The sequence below is a fragment of the Talaromyces atroroseus genome (genome assembly GCF_001907595.1).
Source record: "Talaromyces atroroseus strain IBT 11181 chromosome Unknown scaffold_19, whole genome shotgun sequence".
Lineage (NCBI taxonomy): Eukaryota > Fungi > Ascomycota > Eurotiomycetes > Eurotiales > Trichocomaceae > Talaromyces > Talaromyces atroroseus.
In genome coordinates, this window is record NW_017971451.1 from 290,736 (window position 1) to 311,503 (window position 20,768).

Below are 20,768 nucleotides of genomic sequence, written 5' to 3' on the forward strand. Positions count from 1 at the left end.
CCAATTAAATACACAAGCTAATTGACTTGAGTTTTCAAATCCCAGTACTCATGTAAATAACCAACACCGAACGCCAACCCCTGGATAGCCGCGAGTCCATAGAGCGACGTGATATTAGTAGACACCCAATTGGCTTCTTCTATAGGGACTGGCACTTCGCTTCCATTGATACATTTCGTTCTCCATGGCAATGATCTGGCGTAGCCGTCGCCTTCATAGAATTCCTTCCAAGCCCGGCAAGCAATCTCCGGATTGTTCAGTAGCTGAGCCGCATATGCTGTCAAACGTGAATGTCCCTGTCGAAGAATGAGTTTGGGGAAACTAACATCATAGCGCGATATTTGCGTGTCGCCTGGCGCATTGTAGTAAAAGCAGTAATCTAGCCAGGCGGATCGGAATTCTTGCGGTAAATTCCTGCCACCCTGCTCGTCAAGGTCAATGTCGACAAGTTCGGCGCAGGTCTCCATTAGACCAAACATGGCCGATAGGTGAGATACTTGCACATGTCCTTTATTCTCAACATCGGCAGGAGGCGGACTGATCATCCCTGTCTCTATATGCAATCGCGCCTGGCCCGTAACAAATCCGTTCTTCAGCTTCACGATGCCCTTCATGGAAGTAATCAACTTTCTCCGATAAGTCTCCCATTGGGGACCCCTTCTTTCCCATTCCATCATCCAACCCGCAGCTAGAGCGGACCAATCTGTCCCCAAAGAAATTAAGAATCCACTTTCAGGATCTTGAGCAGCATAGCTCCGATCTTGACGCACTTTCCTGTATGGATCTAGCACGCAGAATGTCCTTTCAACTTCTAGCGTCTCTCGGATTACTTCACCCATTCTCTCGTCCCCTCCCGTCAAATAGTAGAAGTATTTCCGGTATAGTACGTTTGAGACTCTGGCTTGCTTGCAGCTGTCGCTCCAATGTTGAACCCCATGTCTGGTCCCAAGACCCTTGAATCGACCGAGGTGGTACACGTCAACCTCTGAGGTATGCCGGGTTAGGTTTTCAGCAATGTAAAACACATCTTTGCGTCGTGTGCAAAGAAAGTAGAGCCATAGCCATAGATCCGGGGACAATTCTGAGTTGTCCCAAGCGTAGCCGCCGACATCATACCTCCAGGTATGTCTGTCTGCATCGTATGTGTGCATGATGTCTCCGTGGTCCCAAAAGCCGTACCAGCGGCGTTGTGCGATTTGCTCTTTGTAAAATTCGAATAGAAAATCGAGATTTTGCAGGATTTCGATTGTCCTTGAGCTAAGAGCATTGCCTGAATTACCCAATGTAGAGAAGGGGATCCAGTATTGTCCTAATGCCCCTGTTCGATGGATATACTCCGACTCTGCAACCAAAAGAGGCGGGTTGCGCATGTCTCTTGTTATTCTTGACAAATCTTCCACAGCTGGTGTATGCTCGAACGCATACAAATAAAGTTCATTGGTTCTCCCTATGCCGTAAGGGGATCCAGTGCCTGGCTCCCAATCTTCGTAGGTAATTTGTAGCGCATCTAGTTGCTCATCGTATGTCTCTAGACCTAGACCGTCGTGGTAGGAACGCATGTCCAAGGGCTCTGCTGCAGGACTGTAGAGCCATATGGTTACTTCTCCGCGATCAGCATCAGCATTGCGAATATCAATCTGTGTAGGGTACCTCTCCCAGAAATGACGCATCCCAATACCTAAGCCGCCATTTCTTGCTCCGCCGAGATACGCGAGGCCGTCTGCCTTGGGTCCCCCGGGGATGTTGACCCAGCTGTGGCCTGCTTTTGTTCGCTTCTTCATGATATAGCCATCAGGTGATAACTGTGTCAATGTAAAGTCATTCCAATGAGGAACCCACTGTTGCCGAGACAGGAATTCCGGGCTCCAATGCTCCGAGCCGGGTGTCGGTTGACCGGAGACTTGTGCCTGTCGAACCTTCACGCCTGGGTCTTTCCATAGTCCCGTGACACCTTGCACTGCTTCGGTAAAAATACCGCCGTCTACCCCTGCAAATCGTACGTGCCGGTCGTAGGTAGCCTCGCCTTCGAGAGGGATGTTAAATCTCACCCCGATTCCCCGAATGAACTGACTCTCTGGATCTTGGTCGTAGAGAACTGTATGTACAATTCGAATGCTATCTGAATTGGCATAGAGGTAAACGCGTAGAATAAATGGGAGCCAGTCGGGTGATGATTCATCTCCATCGGAGTCGGCCAACTTTTGATGTCTTCCTTCAACGCGTACCACGACCCTGACATGTCCTTCATTCTCAATTTCTGCTTTTGATATGCTCCCCCTTAGTTTATATAGCTTTGCGGTGGAGCTGGCTTGATCGTCCTCGAGTGGCAGTGAGCGTTGACTTTGCAGCACTAGATGTCCATTTTCGGCAACCACCTTCCCAGAATGGCAATTTTCGATCCTTTCAATGACCGAATTGCCCGACGTTGGGAAGACTACTTTGATTGTACCAGTGTCGATTTCTATTCTATCCGAATCTGATAATGTCCGTATCGGTGTTCGCGCTTCGCTTGGGACGGAGGATGCCTCCTCGGAAGGCGAAACAGAACCGACACAATCAACATAAACACTAGTCGGGTACTGCGGCAGACCAGGGAGTGCATGGCCTGTCCATTTGACTGAGCCATCTGGCCAGTAGGCAGTGTTCCAGCACTGCGAGGGCAGTCTGTGGCCACTCTGATCAAGGCAGTAGACACTACTGCGCTTCGACCGGTATTGTCCTTGAGCCCAGGGCACCGCAAATGTGAGCCCGGTGTTAGTGGAGGGGCTATTGCCAACCCAGTCAAGCTTTGGCATGGCTATTTTCGTTCTCTTCCTGGTCAAATCTCCTGGCTGTAGAACGGCTAGTTGTGAAGACGGGCTGGATGGCTATGGTCAATTCCGCTCCATCCCTATCAGCATAGCGAATTCGCCATTTTAATCAGAGAGATGGATACTTCCTCACCATTCGCAGCCAATGAAGCCCATTAAATTATTTCCACACCAGGTCCAGCACGAATGATTTTTCCACCAATGTGAGCGAGTATTTGCCTGTGCGTTATCTGATCTCTTTGCCGAGAAACGGGACTTGACGCGCATTTAGCACAATTGATGCCATCCGCGCTTACATGACGAGCGCCGCGATGCACGCTCCAGAAGGAACTTTGACAGGCAAACTTTCTCTTAGCACGACAGCCAAGACGTGGCGGCGAGCTTAGAGCTTTAGCACACTCAAGTAAATTTGCCTGGTGGATTTGGTCCTCCAGTATTGGTATCTCACGTCACGCTCCACCCAGGCCACGATCAAGATTAGACTGTGTATGGCACCATGGCTGGCGCAAAGCACGCACTTGGGTTAATTCTCCGGTCGTCTAACTGTGCTCGATAAGCTAGCAAGGCCTGGATTATTTATATGCTCGCCATATACATCACAGTGAACCATCAGAGCTTCGGACTTCCTAGTCTGCAACAACAAGGCATCTAGGGCTCGGTGGTCGTTACTTTCTCGTTGCCATGGCATCCCCAACCACCAAGGAGGCCATTGAGTCTCATTCCGAGCTGCGTACCACGGAGGATCTCAATCACAAGGTCCAGTCCGATGCCACCCTAGTCGAGCCCGAGGAGGTACCCGAGTATCAGTCGCTGTTGTCAGCACTCTTTCGTCGTCGCAAAATACGTGACCCGGATGCCATTGCCACAGTCCGCAGCGTATTTGACGATCCGGAGCTACGGAAATACTACATGCCCCAGCCGAAATACGAGAATTTGCACCGATTCGACATTGACGCACGATGGACGTACCGCGAGGAAGCGAAAATACGTCGAAAGACCGATTTCTTCATCTTGCTCTGGATACTGGTCATGTTCTTTGGCTTGAATCTGGACAGAGGAAATCTGGGCAACGCGGCAGCGGACAACCTACTAGAAGACCTCAATCTCACCACCGATGATTACAATAATGCGCAGAACATGTACCGTGTCGGCTTTATCATTGCTGAGATCCCGTCGCAGATGATCGGTAAACGACTAGGACCGGATCGGTGGATTCCAATTCAAATAATCATCTGGAGTTTGGCATCTGGCGGTCAGTTCTTCATGCATAATCGAGCTGGGTTCTTTGCGTGCCGGTTCTTCATCGGTTTGTTCATGGGTGGATTCATTCCGGACGCCATCCTGTACCTGTCGTACTTCTATACTAAGACGGAAATGCCTTTCCGTCTCGCATTGTTTTGGTTCACTGATTCCATATCTGGAGTGATTGCGTCGTTTATTGCCTATGGCGTACTGCACATGCGTGGTGTTGATGGACGCGCGGGTTGGCGATGGCTCTTTCTTATTGAAGCCCTCATAAGTATTGTCATCGGTTTCTTCAGCTTTCTGTTCCTGGTGCCTGGTCCAACACAGACCAAGACATGGTGGAACCCTAGAGGGTACTTTACCGAGAGAGAAGAAACAATCATAGTCAGCCGAGTCTTGCGTGATGATCCCTCCAAGGGTGGCATGCACAATCGTCAAGCCTTGTCTCCAAAGATGCTTTGGCAGAGCTTGAAAGACTACGATTTATGGCCCATCTACATCATCGGCATGCTTTTCGAGATTCCTACCTCGCCGCCCAAGTCGTATCTTACGCTTTCTCTCAGAGGCAATGGCTTTTCCACGTTCCAAACCACCTTGCTCTCCATACCCGTTACTGTGTTTGCAGCGATCAATTTACTACTCATCACGGAGCTCAGTGAACGAATTCACCAAATCTCGTTTGTCGGTCTTCTCACTCAACTCTGGTCTCTCCCGCTTCTCATCGTTCTCTACACTTCTGCTGGGAAGTTATCGAACTGGGGGCTCTACGCCGTCTCTTTCGTCCTTCTGGGCTGGCCAAACCCGCAAGCCGCACAAGTCGGCTGGTGCTCGCGGTTGAGTAACTCTGTTCGAACTCGGGCCGTCAGTGCTGCTGTATTCAATATTACCATTCAACTATCTGGCATCGCTTCTTCAAATATATATCGCTCTGATGATTCTCCGCTCTATCATCGTGGTGATGGGCAGCTGATTGCGATCAATGTTGCCACCATTGTGGCCTATATCCTGGCAAAGGCATACTACGTGGCGAGAAATCGCTGGAAAAAGAACAAGTGGGACAACATGACTCCACAAGAAAAAGCAACATACCTTGAGACGACTAACGATCAAGGCAATAAACGGTTGGATTTCCTGTTCGATAGCTAGGTTATTACATTGTGGCAGGTGCTTTAACTGTGTACCTAGAGATTAGCTTTACGGTTTAGACTTGTGATGAATTGGGATTGCTGCTAGTACTACTAGCTCGTCATCCTTTGTAGTGTATCCTATGTTTACTGAAAAGCGCATATTTATAGTATTGCTATCTGATAGGATTTTTTATTCCCTGGACTGCTAGCGTCAATAGAGTGTTATATGTCAGTACCAATCTCAACTTGCTAGGTCTTTGTTGCCATCTCCTAAGATGCGATTGTAGCAGGAATAGTTAGATATACAAAAACGAATAACGCCATACTTTTCAACTTTTCTTCCCAAGGCTAACAATCTACTAGGATGGCATCCCCCTTCTACTCATGCACAATGGTAATGGAATACACGTCCACCTTGCTGTAGTCGTTGGTGCCTTGGTTGTAATCACCCACTTTGAAATAGCCGTTCGGATAGCCAAGCTGGCTAGTGTCGAAGGTGGCCGGGGTTCCGCCGTTCAATGCAAAGGACAGAACGTAGTCAGAGTAGCTGAGTTCGTAGGTAAACTTGGTTCCCTCGGGGACAGTTGCAACCTGTGTAAAATCCGTATCTCCGCCAGTAGTTGTCTGCTCTACGCCCATGAATATATTACCCGACTGCTCATAGTACAATTCGACAACAGGTTTCGAGTATTCGGCGGAAAACACCTGTCCGATCACGGTGCCATGACTACCGTCGTCCGCTTCGGGGACACTTAGGGTCACGGTCATGGTGTTTGTGCCACTTGGTGACCAGCTCGACGGGTCTTCCTCGCGCAATTCGGTGCGGCAGTGCTTACTACCCGGTGTTTTTGCGCAGTCGGTTGAGCTTGGGGGTGCGTTCATGACGAGATGACTGCTCGTCTCATTCCAGTAGAACCAGCTGGAATTCTGGTATCCGTCACAACCGCTGAGCTCCGAGCCAGACACGTAAAGAGGCGTATCATCGGTGCCATAAGGAAGCTGAAGTTGGAAGTTTGCAAGGATAGGCATGTAGTAGCCAGGCGCACATGTCGCCCACGTCGTCATGACATGCAACGCACCAGCAAGGAGGTATTGTTTAGGTGACATGGCGATTGCGGAAGCTTGAATTTGCAAGCAAATAAAGGCGAACAAATTGAGTTTTTGTAAATGTTTCTCATGACGTCAAGCCAAGGGGGGTTGTCTATATTTATATCCATGTACATGTAAAAATTGCTTGGGTGTATCCCATCTGGAATACGATCCCAAAGACTGACCCGACTGTGCTGGCGATCCGAGACTCTTTTTTTGGGGGGTTTGTTTGTTTGTTCTTATTGGACGTAGGAACGCTAGGGTGACATCCGGACATGAAACATGCGTTATTAGGGCTAAAAAATTCAGAGCGCAATTTCCTAATGCGGAAACTGTTAGGCCAGCATAAGAGAGGTACGGGCCACTATTAAGCATGGGACTAGTTCAAAGATTAAAATCTGTTGTAGGGCTGGTTATCCTATTGGATATTTATTGTCTGGGATATAGCATTTCGATTACCTACAATAATTTCACAAGCAGATAAAAGGTTGTACTTGCTCTTAAAAAGCTTAATTACAATAGTGATACTGTGTATTAGAGTATTTCAATTGTAGATCATTGCATTTTTGTATACGTGCAGTTAGTTTGGTATCTCGGTCGATAGGTAGTGCGAAGCTTCATCTACGAACGCCTCAATGTAACTCAAGACCGATCCGGCCCCTAGCAAAATCCTCAAAACACCAGGGATGTGGATCCGGGGCTGCTGAGCATCGTGAATACTTACTCATTCTTCTTTCAGCTGCCACCAGAGTCATTTATAATCATTCCTATCTCGGCATTCCGGGGTATTCTTGACTTGCAGCGCACCTAGTTATCTACTAGTTACCTACACTTAGATGGCAAGGGTCATATAAACAACAAATATGGATCAAGGTAAGGACACATGTGGGAAAAATCCTTAAATACCGAAGCATGGCATGCTTACCGCATGCGTAGTTAAATATAATTCTAACAGTACACACAACCTCCTGGTTCGGGCCACACGCACCTACGTAATTTTCATATTGACAGCGTGTAATAATTAGGTTGCAGAGCTATTTTGCATTGGCACACTATGAACGTGTTAACCTCTCTTACAAGATTTGCTCTCCATTCAATAGCAAACGAAAGCCTTCCCTCAAGAGTTTCAATTGACACTCACTCAGTTCATCATCTCCGAGTGCCCAAATCAATTGGTAAATGTCCAAATATTTGAGATCATTTTCAATATGCTCGCTGTCATTCTCTTCTATTTCGGAATCTCTATCATCTTGGAATAGAGATGAAAGTTTCTCCCGAACGACAATCTCGATATTCTTCACGATATTTTGAAGAATACCGAAGGTACAGAGAGGGTCGAGCACAGCGATATGGATATTCTCACAAACGACAGAATTTCGAGTCAATTTGAAACTCATTTCTGGGGAACTGGAAAGAGATCGAATTGATTCCGCATAGATCGATCTGTAGCGACGCAGTGTTTCCGGAGAGTCCTCCCACAACCCCTTTGGCTTGATACCACGCTCCATACCTTCGTTCCAGCCGTACATAGCAGGATCCCAGTCGCGTGTGAGCCAAGATGGGTATCGTTCATTTCCAACGCTTCGAGGCACGGCGCTAACTCCATCCCAATCGATTATTCCCTTGACCGTGCCGTCGTCTGCAACCAAGACATTCTGGATATTCAGATCCCAATGGGCTAGGACAAAGGGATCGTGTCCAGATGTCGGTTCCGGCTCGGGAATCCAATCCACGAACATCTGCAGGAGCTTGAGCTGGCCCCTTTCATGGTCTGCTTCTGGTTCCTGATGGCTACTCAGCAGAGCAGTATAGTATTCTTTGGGATCCGAGAACGGTCCGTGTTCCACGAAGATTGGTAAGCGATCGTAGGTGTCATCATGCAACCGCTGTAGCGTAGAAGCAAAGTCGTTTTGTCGTAATGGGCCGATATCGTCATCATGTAATTCATTCATCATTATTGATCCGGCGTGCTTGAAGGAAAACGGGCTAAGCTGAACCATAGCAGCTGCAAGATCTTGCAGACACCTAGTCCGTCGGGCGTGAGTAATTTCTTTTGACCCTGTTTTGTCGAACCAGACTTCATATAACGATTTTCCGTCAATGTACTCAATGAAGATAAACGGACAATTGAGCTCGTTATAACATGTGTCACTGAATGAAAACACAGTCGGAAGCGGAATTGTCGTCTTTTGCTTTATGTAGCGCATAGTACGAGCCTCGGAGCGCAGGGCTCGAGCATCCATCTCAGTGAATTTCTCCTTGGTCCCATTCACAGGGACCTTCAGTAGCCAGCGAACTCCGTCATTGAATTTGACCGGGTAAAGGACGTGGTAAGACCCGAACATTGGTGACCCGATTTCCAACACCCAAAATTCTTGCCGGTCTTTCCAGTAACTACATCGCTTGCGTGTCTTGGTAGCATATTCGGCAAGAAGATCCAGCCTGATGCTTTCCATCACAGCGGCAAAGATCTCGTGCTCTTCCTCATCTGATGACGAATCTGAGTCTGAGTCTGAGTCTGAGTCCTTGTCATGCGGCTCGTTGTCTTCCAGGATGGATGCCATGATGGATGAACACAGGGATGGATCGGTGTCAGATTTCAGAGATAATTCGAAGCGTTAAGATAGATTAAGGAATTATATGAAATAGAGCAGCAGGGAATTCGCGGAAACTATGAGCTCGCCTTTCATGAAATCCCTGACAGATCACATGAGAAAGTAAACAATGAACCCGGTTGTTTTACAAATTTCTGTCTTTATCACTTGTGCTTTCTGAACTAACAAGTCTTTCATTGAACCTTGTCGCCATTCATATGTTTCATGTTTGTCGCTTTCTGACGGAATACACCAATATCATCACCGCGCCGATGTGGATTGGGGCTGGCTAAGATGGTGCACTACCACAAGCAAAGCATACACTATAATTCATAAGGATAGATAGCTATTTGTTTTCTCGGTATCATGTTTAGCATACTAAATATCAACTATTGCGGCATTCATTGCCTGCCGCATTGCTCTTCTCAGATCGATGTACCGCTAGCTTCAATCATGAAAGATGTTTCACACTTTATGGAAAGGGCAGAAAATAGAAGAAATTGTTTCATGTGTTTGTTCCATTTCAGTTTATTGTTCCCCTCTATGACCTTCAAACATTTAATGTAATACAAATCTTTATAGGAACGCACCATTTGTTCCCTGCCAATGTGTGAGATAGCGGCTGTGCAGGCAAGTTTGAGGTATGAAAGATACCGTCAAGGGCATTCTTTGCCTACAAAAATATTAAATCGAAGAACCTTTGCCACATCTTTTCTTTCGAGCCTCCAGTAGTATAATAGGCTGATCTGGTTAAATAGAACCCTCTTTTCCTAAGTTCAGACTCCACCAGACTACATTACACAATCATACACTTCGTGCTAGATTTTTTATACTAAATCCTGCATTAATAATTTTACAGTTCTGCTTAGCCAAGTCTCTGGTTCCATCATGGCTATCCATCACTGGTGAGCTTTTAATTCTATTCACAGCATCGCCTAAGCAAACTAATGAGTTACTACAGCCCAACATGTTACAAGGCCTTGAGTACCAGATGTGTATACAAGGAGCACGTTCATACATGCGAGATCCACAACAGAACTTACGTGCCTGGTGGAACTTGTGTTTCTTGCGATCAGGAAGCGAAGAGAGCAATCCTGAGAGAACAAAAGGAACGCGAGGAGGCACGTAAACTTGGTGTAAGTATATCCAGCTCCAAACTCAACTCCAGCTTGATTTTTCATACACATTTTGACTTTACTTCATTTCATCAACCAACAGAAGGAAATCGAACCGTTCTTCTGGATTAGAAATAAGTGGAAACCGTTGGAATGAGTGCATTCGAGTCAGCTTTTCATATAATTAGATTGAGCGCTCTACAATGACATTCTGATTTTCATGCATTTTCGAAATAATTATGCTCGGCTCATGAGAGATGTCACCAACATTCCTGAGTTAAATATCACGACCTATATTCGTAATAATAGATTTAGTGAGGACCTATTTCTTGACATATATTCATATTCCAATTAAGTTCACTTTTCATACAAATGAGTCCTGTTAAATCTCAACTTGCGCCAAGGGCACCATCATTAATTAGCCCCTTTTCACTCCTTGCCATCATAATCCGTGATATCTATCTCCTCCATTGCTTCCAACCCTTTATCGGCCCAGGAGATATAATTGACCTCTTCTGCGGTAGAATGAACTTCAGTGGACAATGGACAATTTGGCTCTCTTGAATCTGCTCCTGTGAAGGGAGATATTTGCTTTTCGAGAGTGCTGGGATCAATTTCATTGATAGAGGGGTTATCATGAATTGATACAAAGACTTTGTCATTGAATGATAACGTAGGAAGTCTGGGCTCAAACCAAGATGTTGCTGCGTTGTATATAGATCCAATTCGCGTAGCAGTGCGCTGGAACATGGTACGGTGATATTGACCAAAAAAGGCCGATAATGCAGGTCCACAACAGCCTATTATCCCAGTCAAGGCCCCCACGTTTGATAGAAGACTCAGATAGCCTTTGCCATATGTCAAGTCTGTTGATGAGACTAGATGTAGCTCCTTCAGACGGAGAACTGTCACTACTATTACCCTTTTCATAGTCGTATGGTTAGCGAAAATTTAGTTAACATAAAGGAGTAGAAAAGGAAAGGAAACCCACAGGCCCCCGACAGAAAATGATAGTAAAATCCGACATTTCTGTTTTGTCGGTAAGGCAAGGCTCCAAACAGGCACAATAGGCAACGCCACGATGCTAATATCTAGCCCCAGCCCAATGGCTTCAAGGGATACATAAGACGGTACTTCATTGCAGGAAGAATACGGATCCCAGGCGGTCGACACAGGTCGACACAGAAGAAGCGAGGTCAGCAAGAGAATAACGCCCAGGGCCACTGACAAAAATATTCCGATGTCTGTTAATAGGCGTGCCCAGTTTATGACACCAAACAGTTTGCGTGAGAGGATAAGCGCAGAAACTCGAAGTAGGGTATTGACGCATCCCCAGAGGATCTCGTTTGCAAACACGCTCTGTTTTATTGAAACGATATGTTACATTTGATAGAATTATGTATGCAGGAATCTTCCCAGCATTGCCGTGACACTTACCTTCGCAACTATCTTAAAGTCATCATATGGATGGCCCAATAACTCAGACTCGGGCACACCTTGGCCCTCGTCGACCACTGCCCATGTCGTCTGCGCGACAAGAAGGATCGAAATGCCGAAAGCAATGAATAAAATATAGTCGTCCAGGCCAACGGAATGTCTTTTTTGCATGTGTAAAACCTGGATTAAGACGGAGAGCGTTGCAAGAGCAGTAAAGAGCCAGGAGCACACCAAAGTAGTACGAGCAATACTTGAACTAGCCATATTTCTTCCGCTCAGATACCTACCTCATGGAAAGACATCAAAGAAAAGTCAACAGAACTAATCACGAACGAAATAAATACAGATAAAAGTCTTGGCTGATCAGCAAAGGCATATTTTGCATGCTGTCGACAACTAGGTAAAATTTTTACATAGCCACAATTGATCTTAAGTAGAGTCGAAAATGCCGCCTTGTAACTATCTTCAAGCCAATGACGAACCTTAGCGCATGTAGCCTCATGCAGCATCATGAGTCATGCATGCGTTAGACGTCTAACACCCGACACAATTTTGAAGGCCCAACTACAACCCGATAAGCCCTTGGGGATGAATGTACTCAGTAAATGCGTTTCTTTTTTTTATTTAACATTATGGGTGAGCTTTTTGGTCCTGGGTTGCTAGCTTAGCCAGAAGTGTTGCAAAGACGCGAGCTTCACAGCGGCTATTAACCCACAAGAATAGAAAACCATATATTTAGATTCTAACCGATGTACACCAAAGAACAATAATACTTTTGATGAAATAATATCTAATTTGTACGTGGTAGTTACAAATGAGTTTATTAGATTATCGCGCCAGGAAAACATGCAGCTATGGTAAATCAGGTCTTGAAACACTCCTTAGGCAGCGTAAATTCTGATTTTGCCGAAGTACATAAAATAAAGGAGCCATAATTATTGTTATGTCCCGTAATGGTCATATGAAACACAAATGAATGAGTTAATCGGCTCTTGTAGCTGACCACAAGAGTCAAGAGAAACGGTGCTTCACCATAGATGTCCAACGCCTCAAAGACTTGTTCTATATATTGCAATTTGTTCTCCGTTTGCTGCTTTACGACGCTCTCGGTGCCCATCCTTGAAGGTACTGCTAATATCTTGGTCACGGTCTCATAGACGACGAAGGGCTCGATGAAGTCCCTTGGCCACTGCTTCATCCGTGAGACCCTCCTTCTCACTTCCGCTGATGTGCTCCTTGGTTGCCCTCCGTCGGCGCACCCCCATCCGCCTTCTTATCTCCCTCTTCTTCTTTCTGCACCTTTTTCGCGCCTCTGCCTGTTCCTTCCATTGCTCTTGTAGTTCCTCCATTTATATAGGAGCCATTGATGAATCTCGCTGTAAAGGCGCCACATTTTGGTGCTGAGCGAGTGGAATGCCTGTGTGAACTATCCAAATACAATGAAAAGTACTTCCACCATACAGGAAACCGGCATTGCTTGGACAAGGCTATTCTTTATACCGAACAAGCAGTGGGTATGATGACACCCTTAGATCCCAATCGAGCCTTTGTCTTAGCCCGGTTACGGGGCCATATCCTTGTCCGCTTTCAAATATCCAAAGGTAACGAGAACCCGGACTATGGTAGACAGTTCAAAAAGCATCCATTAGAAGCTGTGCCATATACCAGCACATTGCGGCTTCAAGTCATATAAAATGTTGCCGCGACGACTCTTTTGCTCTATGAGCGCACATTGCTATCGAAGCACTCGAGCAGATACTGCCTACCTACTCGACTATTGGCAATGTCTATGTGCCATGTTCTTGCAACCTCGTCCTCTGGTTCTGCAATCGCGCCAAAGGAAACCATCTGGTAGACGTGTTATCACATTTTCTCTGCAATTCTGCATCACCGACGACCCTGCCGACGACGGAAGAGTACTCGATTGTCTTAAGGAAGGGTGGGAGTTTCGCTACAGCAACCCCAGAGAACGTATAAAGATGGCCAGGCTCGGCTTCTCTCACAATCACATTAAGTTGGGGCAGCTCAGGTCCTAGAAGAGGCGATTTGTTTCCTACCAGCCGTTTGTCCAAGGTTCTTGAACAGTCGAAACAGACAATAATTTCTTGCAGGTCCATTTAGCCTAGCTTCAATGGCTCTTTCTGTGTCACTAAGCGTTGGCAAAAGCCCTTCCAATGTATTGGCGACTCTGGAAGCTGGACGTGCAGTCATATCTGGCCTAGTATTAGATACACGAGTAGGCCTATCTGAGCTTGAGGGAAAGTACCCCGAGGGGGCATTGAAATTCAAATATCTTGGAGAAGCTCTCAACATAGATCTAGAGATAAACAAAGGCATTTTCGGTGTCCCGAATGTTCCGGACATTATCCAGTCGCATACTAGTCAAATTAAGCGGAGAATATATCAGCAGCAAGAATTTGACAAGATCATAGGAATAATTCGCCAGAAACCGTGGTTCTCTAGCTTCCTTCTACCCCGGGCTGAAGATGAAATATGGCAGCAGCACATGCTGGAACAATCGCGTTGATTAATGTTGGTCCTAATCATCTGACGCGATCTTTATTGAGAGACATACAATCCGAACTGTGCTGTTGAACAGTCCAATCTTTATGCAGGCTCACACTAATTCCGAAGTCCTAGTGGATCCGAATCATACCGAACTGTTTTCCCCGGGGTTTCTTGCCACGCTGCTAGAGTGGATGTGGACAGAGGTTGCTTGTCTTATCTTGGACATCCTGGAAATACTATCACCCCCAGCAGATGATCAATGGCCGCACATCTAGTAGATTCCTGCTAGTCCACTAACACATCCCCCCCTTTCCTTGCGTACCTCCTTTCCTGCTCTACTAGTGCAATCAAAGGAAATATTCTGACTGATGAAGACATCCATCTCATAAACGCCTGTCAGTTAGCAGACTTTCAACACACTATCGCTGCGCTGTGGGAAGTTTCAGACCAAACTGTGTCAATGTGGCTAGAATCGTGTACGGGACATCAAAATAAGAGCATTGGAATGAAAATGTGGATCAGGAGGGACCCAGGTTACCCCACGGCTCCTCGGGATGAAGCGAGACAGCCAGGATTGGGCTGACCTGTATACCTTAGTACACATATATATATATATATATATATCATCAACGACCATGTCATGGACATTATGAATAGCGTTATCCGAAATTCTATCTACGTACACTCCGTATCTGGTCGTTGTGCTTTCAAGGCTTACCGAGTGCGGAATACTTCTGTTCCGGCCGCAGCTTTGGGATAGAGAGCGCGCTCTGATAATGTATGTATACAGCCATGCACGCTAGTGGCCCTTGCTGGCCCCGCTTTTATGCATGAACACTGCATGAGATCTAGCGCTAGCCTTTACATAGACTAGTGCGGCTGTTCGTGTATGTCTGGGTGGGTCCTTATCCGCCCCACCGGGGCATCACAAGCAGGAACGGCCATTGACCACGCTAGCAATAAGGAAGACACCGTGATCTTTCGTCCTACACCAATTGGGACCTCTCGTAAGCATTTGAGATGAACTGTCCTGCTTCTAAGTATCTCTCCGATATCCTAAATGTCCGTGATCCTCATTTTGTGGACGGTCGACTACATACTCTGCTCAATACCTCCCGTCTTCGCTTGTAGCATGCACGTTTTATATTCCTGATCTTGCGCGCTTGCCCACAATTATTCAGCTTCTTAAGTGGCTATTAGTATAGTTGGACTCTTTCCGTTCTCGCCATACCCTTTATTTGTCTTTCCGGGTAAGTGGTGCCCCGGGATCAGGAAAATTTGGAAGGACCCCAAGTTTGCCGAACTTTTGCTGGACGGAATAGTTGAACCGGACGCTATACCGAGTTGGACCAAGGCTAGTAGATTCAGAACTGAAATGGCAAACAAAAGGCCGTCGATTCTGCGCCTCGTCATATATATCCCCCGGCTACTTCTGTAACGTTTCATAACCAGGAACGTCATGACCACTTATTCGACAAATCGAAAGGACCGTACATCCGGAATTTTGATTTTTATGTGGAAGGGCACTTGTCATATACCCAAGACGAAGTCCAATCAGCATGCAGAGCTCTCGGTGGCTGCTGTGCATATGACTGTGGCTGTTGTTACAGGGAGAGAGAAACGCATAGAATGGACAATGTATTTATGCATTGCACGCGCGGGCACTCAGAGAAAGCTACCGATTGATGAAGAAGATAATTTTACGATAACATTAAGAGCTCGGGATATAATTGTCTACGACTACCTCTGTGTCAACTCAATTAAGAGGAGAGATTAAGCGGTGATCCTACCTAGGTAGTTTTCGAACTATTTGCATTGCTATAATAGCATCTTCCGTTACCTTTTCATTGTCCTCTTCCTCCATATTCATATTTATGACCAGGTTCAAATCGTACAGCAAGCACCATTGCGTACTTACCTAAACCGGATAACTAGGCTTTTTATAATCGTCATATACAGTTAAGGGTCACCAGAAGTTGGTAGCCTAGGTAGTAAACATTATCGCGTGTAAAAAGAAAAGGCTACGAAGGCCTCACGAGGAGCGGATGTATCCTCCTCGTGAGGCACGCTATGTAATCCGTAATCGGTATGTCGATCGACTTCACTTTTTTTTCTCTAGATACTGTTCAAATCTCGGATATCTCTCAGCGGCCAAGGGAGGAATTCGGTCAATCGGAGCCCCGGATACATGCTTTACTGGAGTTCAATCCACCGTAGTAGTAGTATTCATACCCTTTCCGTGAGCCTTTACTACGGGCACTATACTGGTGGAGCTGGGCTCTGAGAAGTCAGCGTTCCTATCTATCTTAGATATATCAAGAACGCTAGTAAGTAATAAGCAAGTAAATGAAGCAGCAAACTAAAACAGTACCGTACAAAGGAAATGTGTAAAAGAAAGTAAACCACCACCTCCATAGATTATTATATATGCTTAGCCTCTGTTGCAAAGCACCTAGGATTTATATTAATACTACGCCATAAACTTATTTCTATAGTTTACAGACTTCATGCTGAACAGTCTTCTAAATTAATACTCTTCTCCGCCATCTGACTCCAACTTACAGCTATCAAGCTGCGTGCATATAACTTGGATTGCTTTAAACTGCCCAAGTAACTGTGTGCATACCAGAAAATCAACAACCAGCCCCAATCCTACGCCGTATCCGGAAGTGGATTCCTATTCGATCCGACCAGCTAAGTCATGCGTAGATAGACTGTCTCGCAAACATCACTAAACACAACTCAGATTGTAAACACGGTATGTAATTGAGACTCTGAATGACATGAAATCCACTACAGATATTGTAACAGACTTGGAGATGATATCTTAAAGCAACAGAAATGCAATTATCAAAGCCGTGGAAATGCTTCCCAGAAACCCTTCCGGATAAATTCTCATGGCAGCACCCGTGGGTGTTGATGTGGCAGGCGCCGTGCTTGCTGCTGTACCATTGGCCTGATACGGTGCTGCCGTAACAGTATATGTCTTGTTTAGAAACGTAACGGTCATGGTTTCACCTCCTGGAGGGCTGGTCAATGACGATGTCCCAGGGGTATTGCTAAGAGTCTGAGTCTGATTCGGTGGGAGATTGTTGACATCCACATAAGTGCCATTGTCTGCCGTTGGAATGCCGAATTGACCATAGCAAACATCATACGTGAGCGCATCGCATGATCCGTTAGCTGCAATGTTGGCTTGTCCTTCCTCGACCAATGTGGGGACACCTAGGATGTCTTTTTCCGTACCAGGGCAAATGCCATAGGACCTGCAGAGAAAAGAAACACTCGTTAGTGCAAACCTTACGGCTAGTCGAGCTTTACTACATAGTCAAGGGGAACAACACATACGCGCTGACCGCAGCACTGTAGACACAGCACTGGCATTCGTGCGCAAGCGTCTCATTAGACATGCCCCAGCACGTATAAAGTGTATCGTGGTTCTTGGTAGCGTTGATCAAGGAGTTACCGAGGTTACAAGAGCAACTGTCAGGAGAATTGGCTGGAGCTGGGTAGAAAGGCGCGCTTTGAATGTGGTCACGATCAATTGCAAGAAGGTATTCGGAAGTGATATATTGATATGCGCAAGTATATACCTATCTTCCCATTTAGGTCCAGATTCGATGTCTGTATATGACGTTAAGAAGGATTGAGATAGAAACTAACCTTGTTCCAGCAGCTGCTATAGTAACACAGCATCTCGTCGACGAGGCTCTGCACTTCGCAAGCAGTAACAGTCGCGTTTGGTTGGTTGGCACATTCTATTGCAGTTGTATTGGCCGTAGAAAGGCATGTCACAAATGCAGTCGGGTCGATACATCCTTCGGGGTCAGGCGTTGTCACGTTCTGTGCTTGAACACTATAACAGGATAACAGAGCGATAACACTGACCAAAAATGTGCCACTCATTTTTTAAAACTTTGTTTCGGCTCGTGAAGGAATCCTGAAATATTCCACGACTCTAGCTATACTGTCGTAGAAGGGGTTTGATTATTATTTAACATCTTAGTCTTTACGTCGAATAAGTAATCATTGATCTTTTAAGTACTTGGTTTTTACAAACCTCCCCTGGCATTGTTTGATGGCATACTATTACTAGATATTTGCCTCTAGCCCCCAGAAAATCATAGATATTAATTCCTTTCTAGCGTTCTGGTAGATTACTCCATCCGCAGTCGCCGGGAGACCAAGCCAGTCATGCATAGTGCGGGCCAAAAAATATCGTATACGTAGGCTAAAACTCCTGTTCACGAACGTCCCGAGATGTTGACAACCCAAAATGGTGCACTGTACATATGAAGCAAAACTTCGTGGTATAAGCACGGGGTTTGTCATCTGTAAGTCCGCGCACTGGACCTACTTTGGCCATATTTTGCCTATTTCGGAAATTAGGGCCAACGAAGGATCGGGGCTAGCACTAACCTGTTATGGAAAGGCGACCCCCATGCGGGCCGGAGTTTCTACCAATCCGCCCCGCAGATGCAGGGCTGTATACAGCCTCCACGTTGTGACTACGCAGTAATTACTTATGCTTATGCAGATGTTTCTCTACCAATTAGGAGTAATTGCGATTGTTTTGTCCACCAGATTGGATTAAGCTAGACACAAGCTTCCCTTTTTTTTTCTGTCAACCTCTGCTCCACCCCTCAAGAACAGGTAGAATGATCATGGAAAAAATCCCCAAGGCCAGAGGAATGCAGCTGACTAGGAAGCTATATGTGCCAATCGGCTATTTTAGACCAAGTAGCTACTACTAACTAGACTGCTCAAGTGTAAGTTTTTACTAGGACTCTAGTCCAAGGTTCTTCTGGAAGCATGCGGCGACCACCAGCGACAGCCACGAGATTACGATTTCGTGTCTACTACATGTATTTCAAATGAAACTAGGAAGACAACCAATTTCTCCGAAGGAATAAATTTGTCGCAGCCGATTTTTCAGGCTAATCTGTAAAAATTGCTCTGATTGTTGGCAGGTTTGCTTATTTTAAGTATTGCGATAGACCTTGGATACAGTATTTCTCGTGGGCAGACGTTTTTAATAGTCCTGGGTTATGAATAATGAGTAGCTAATATAAGCAGATCGTATATACAGCGGTAACATGTCAAAATTGACAGTTGAGACAATGTAATCTCGCCAGAGGCATGTTTATCTAGTGCAAAGCGGAAAATTCAATCAACATTCTCCTGAAGATCCTTCTCCAACGGGGACAGTTTGAGGGTTGTGGAATACATCACGAGGATCCCACTCTTTCTTAATCTCTTCCAACCTGGGCAAATTGTCAGCCCAGTACAGCTCCGGTCCATTCGTAAGGAGAGGATCAACGTAGCCAGCATAGGCATAGAAAGTCTCGTTGGGGAATGCATCGTAAATGACATTGTTGAAACCATCCAGAAAGTCGATCGTGGTTTCAGAAACTGTACCATTCGTCGATGCATAAGCGAAGATCCAGTACAAGACATCACGGTGTGGGAAAGCCGTAGCGTTGCTAGCAATTTCTGCCATAGCGCCGGACACTAATTGCACTTCGAGCTCGTACGTCAACGCGTCGTCAGGGGTCGTAGTGAGGTATTCAAACATAGAGTCAATGGTGTCATTGGAGAGGAGGGCATCGGGCAGGATGTCCAAAGACTTGGCGTAGAAGTAGGCCGGCTCCTCAGCGGTCTCGGACTCGGTGGCCCATATGGCAACCATATCAAGCCAGTTGGGGATAACTGTGACGTTTGCAGCGGGCGGGATACTGAACGATTGTTCTAATCCAAGGGCATTGAAGTCATCCAAGGAGCCGAAGAAGGCACCAGTGATTTCAAGTACCTCAGGGAGACCAACCATCATGATATACAGTTCCCAGGACAAGTCAGGATTGGAGATAAATGTCTGGAAATCCTTGAAAACTTGAGATTGAGCGCTGGCGTTGAGGCCTTGAAAAGCATATGTGTAAGAAACACCTCCGACTGGAGCAGCTTCCGTTTTGAAAACGAATTCTGTGACCACAAAATAGCTAAATCCAGCTCCCTTCAGCGCCCAGAACAGATCGGGGTTCTCGGTCTCTGATACGGTAGCGATTCGTCCATTGGCGAGAACAACAGTGGCGGATACAACGTGGTCGATGGTTGCTCCCCACTGTCTCGAGGTCGGACCAACACCACCAATGGTGGCGTGACCTCCTATACCGACATCAGGGCATGAGCCGTGGGCAATAGCACGTTTTCCAGAGTTGTACAATGCGGTGGTGACAGGTCCCAGCCGAGAGCCGGCACCAACGGTAGCATAGCCAGTTGAGTCGTCGTAAGAATATCCGTCGAGGTTGGCCAGGTTGATAACAATCTCTCCACTCTCGCCGCCCCAGCCTATTCTCTCTTTGTCAGTTGCTTTTCTTTTTTGACCTTAAGACTGAGGTGGAAAATGGATAGTATCTCACCGTAGTTGCCGTAGCTGTGGCCGCCACTTTTGGCCTGCACCTTGTAGTTTCCTTCGGCAGCGCATTTCACAATGGCCGCAACTTCCTCTGTGCTACTTGGGTATGTGACAGCAGCTGGATAGATGGGCAGGTTTAGGTTATAGATGGCGAGACTGCTGTTATAGTCGGAGGAGCTAGGGGTAACCAGCGCAGAATGGTTGGCACTCAAGGCCGCCAAGAGGCATATTGAAAGAGCTGCAGGCATTTTGACGTCTGTGGAAAGATAAAACAAGACTTTTTAGAGACGCTACGTTACTTCACTTGAAAAGTTGACGCATGCCAGACTTCACATCTGCTTATATATGGGTTCGGATTTCAATGACCTTTTACTTCGACTCACGAACTGCCTTTCTGGGTTAGGATATCGTAAAATATGCCAGGTAATCAT

General features: G+C 46.2%; 7 protein-coding genes across 7 annotated transcripts; 1 reads left to right on the forward strand and 6 right to left on the reverse strand.

Annotated features, from left to right (window-relative positions):
- Window positions 1-17: 17 nt before the first annotated feature.
- Window positions 18-2,795, reverse strand: UA08_09231 (hypothetical protein; the record flags this gene model as incomplete). Its single annotated transcript, XM_020264217.1, has 1 exon — window positions 18-2,795. The coding sequence occupies one exon, from the start codon at window positions 2,793-2,795 to the stop codon at window positions 18-20; it is 2,778 nt and encodes a 925-aa protein (XP_020115668.1).
- A 696-nt stretch (window positions 2,796-3,491) lies between these two features.
- On the forward strand, window positions 3,492-5,201 carry UA08_09232 (hypothetical protein; the record flags this gene model as incomplete). Its single annotated transcript, XM_020264218.1, has 1 exon — window positions 3,492-5,201. The coding sequence occupies one exon, from the start codon at window positions 3,492-3,494 to the stop codon at window positions 5,199-5,201; it is 1,710 nt and encodes a 569-aa protein (XP_020115667.1).
- Window positions 5,202-5,560: 359 nt separating this feature from the next.
- Window positions 5,561-6,289, reverse strand: UA08_09233 (hypothetical protein; the record flags this gene model as incomplete). Its single annotated transcript, XM_020264219.1, has 1 exon — window positions 5,561-6,289. The coding sequence occupies one exon, from the start codon at window positions 6,287-6,289 to the stop codon at window positions 5,561-5,563; it is 729 nt and encodes a 242-aa protein (XP_020115662.1).
- Window positions 6,290-7,344: 1,055 nt separating this feature from the next.
- On the reverse strand, window positions 7,345-8,835 carry UA08_09234 (hypothetical protein; the record flags this gene model as incomplete). The annotated part of the gene is made up of 1 exon (XM_020264220.1): window positions 7,345-8,835. One exon carries the CDS (start codon window positions 8,833-8,835, stop codon window positions 7,345-7,347), a length of 1,491 nt encoding a protein of 496 aa, XP_020115661.1.
- Window positions 8,836-10,409: 1,574 nt separating this feature from the next.
- Window positions 10,410-11,681, reverse strand: UA08_09235 (hypothetical protein; the record flags this gene model as incomplete). The annotated part of the gene is made up of 4 exons (XM_020264221.1): window positions 10,410-10,894; window positions 10,972-11,009; window positions 11,209-11,339; window positions 11,418-11,681. The coding sequence occupies 4 exons, from the start codon at window positions 11,679-11,681 to the stop codon at window positions 10,410-10,412; spliced, it is 918 nt and encodes a 305-aa protein (XP_020115664.1).
- A 5,071-nt stretch (window positions 11,682-16,752) lies between these two features.
- Window positions 16,753-17,831, reverse strand: UA08_09236 (hypothetical protein; the record flags this gene model as incomplete). The annotated part of the gene is made up of 3 exons (XM_020264222.1): window positions 16,753-17,191; window positions 17,274-17,518; window positions 17,589-17,831. The coding sequence occupies 3 exons, from the start codon at window positions 17,829-17,831 to the stop codon at window positions 16,753-16,755; spliced, it is 927 nt and encodes a 308-aa protein (XP_020115663.1).
- Window positions 17,832-19,095: 1,264 nt separating this feature from the next.
- On the reverse strand, window positions 19,096-20,585 carry UA08_09237 (hypothetical protein; the record flags this gene model as incomplete). Its single annotated transcript, XM_020264223.1, has 2 exons — window positions 19,096-20,270; window positions 20,342-20,585. 2 exons carry the CDS (start codon window positions 20,583-20,585, stop codon window positions 19,096-19,098), a joined length of 1,419 nt encoding a protein of 472 aa, XP_020115660.1.
- Window positions 20,586-20,768: the final 183 nt, after the last annotated feature.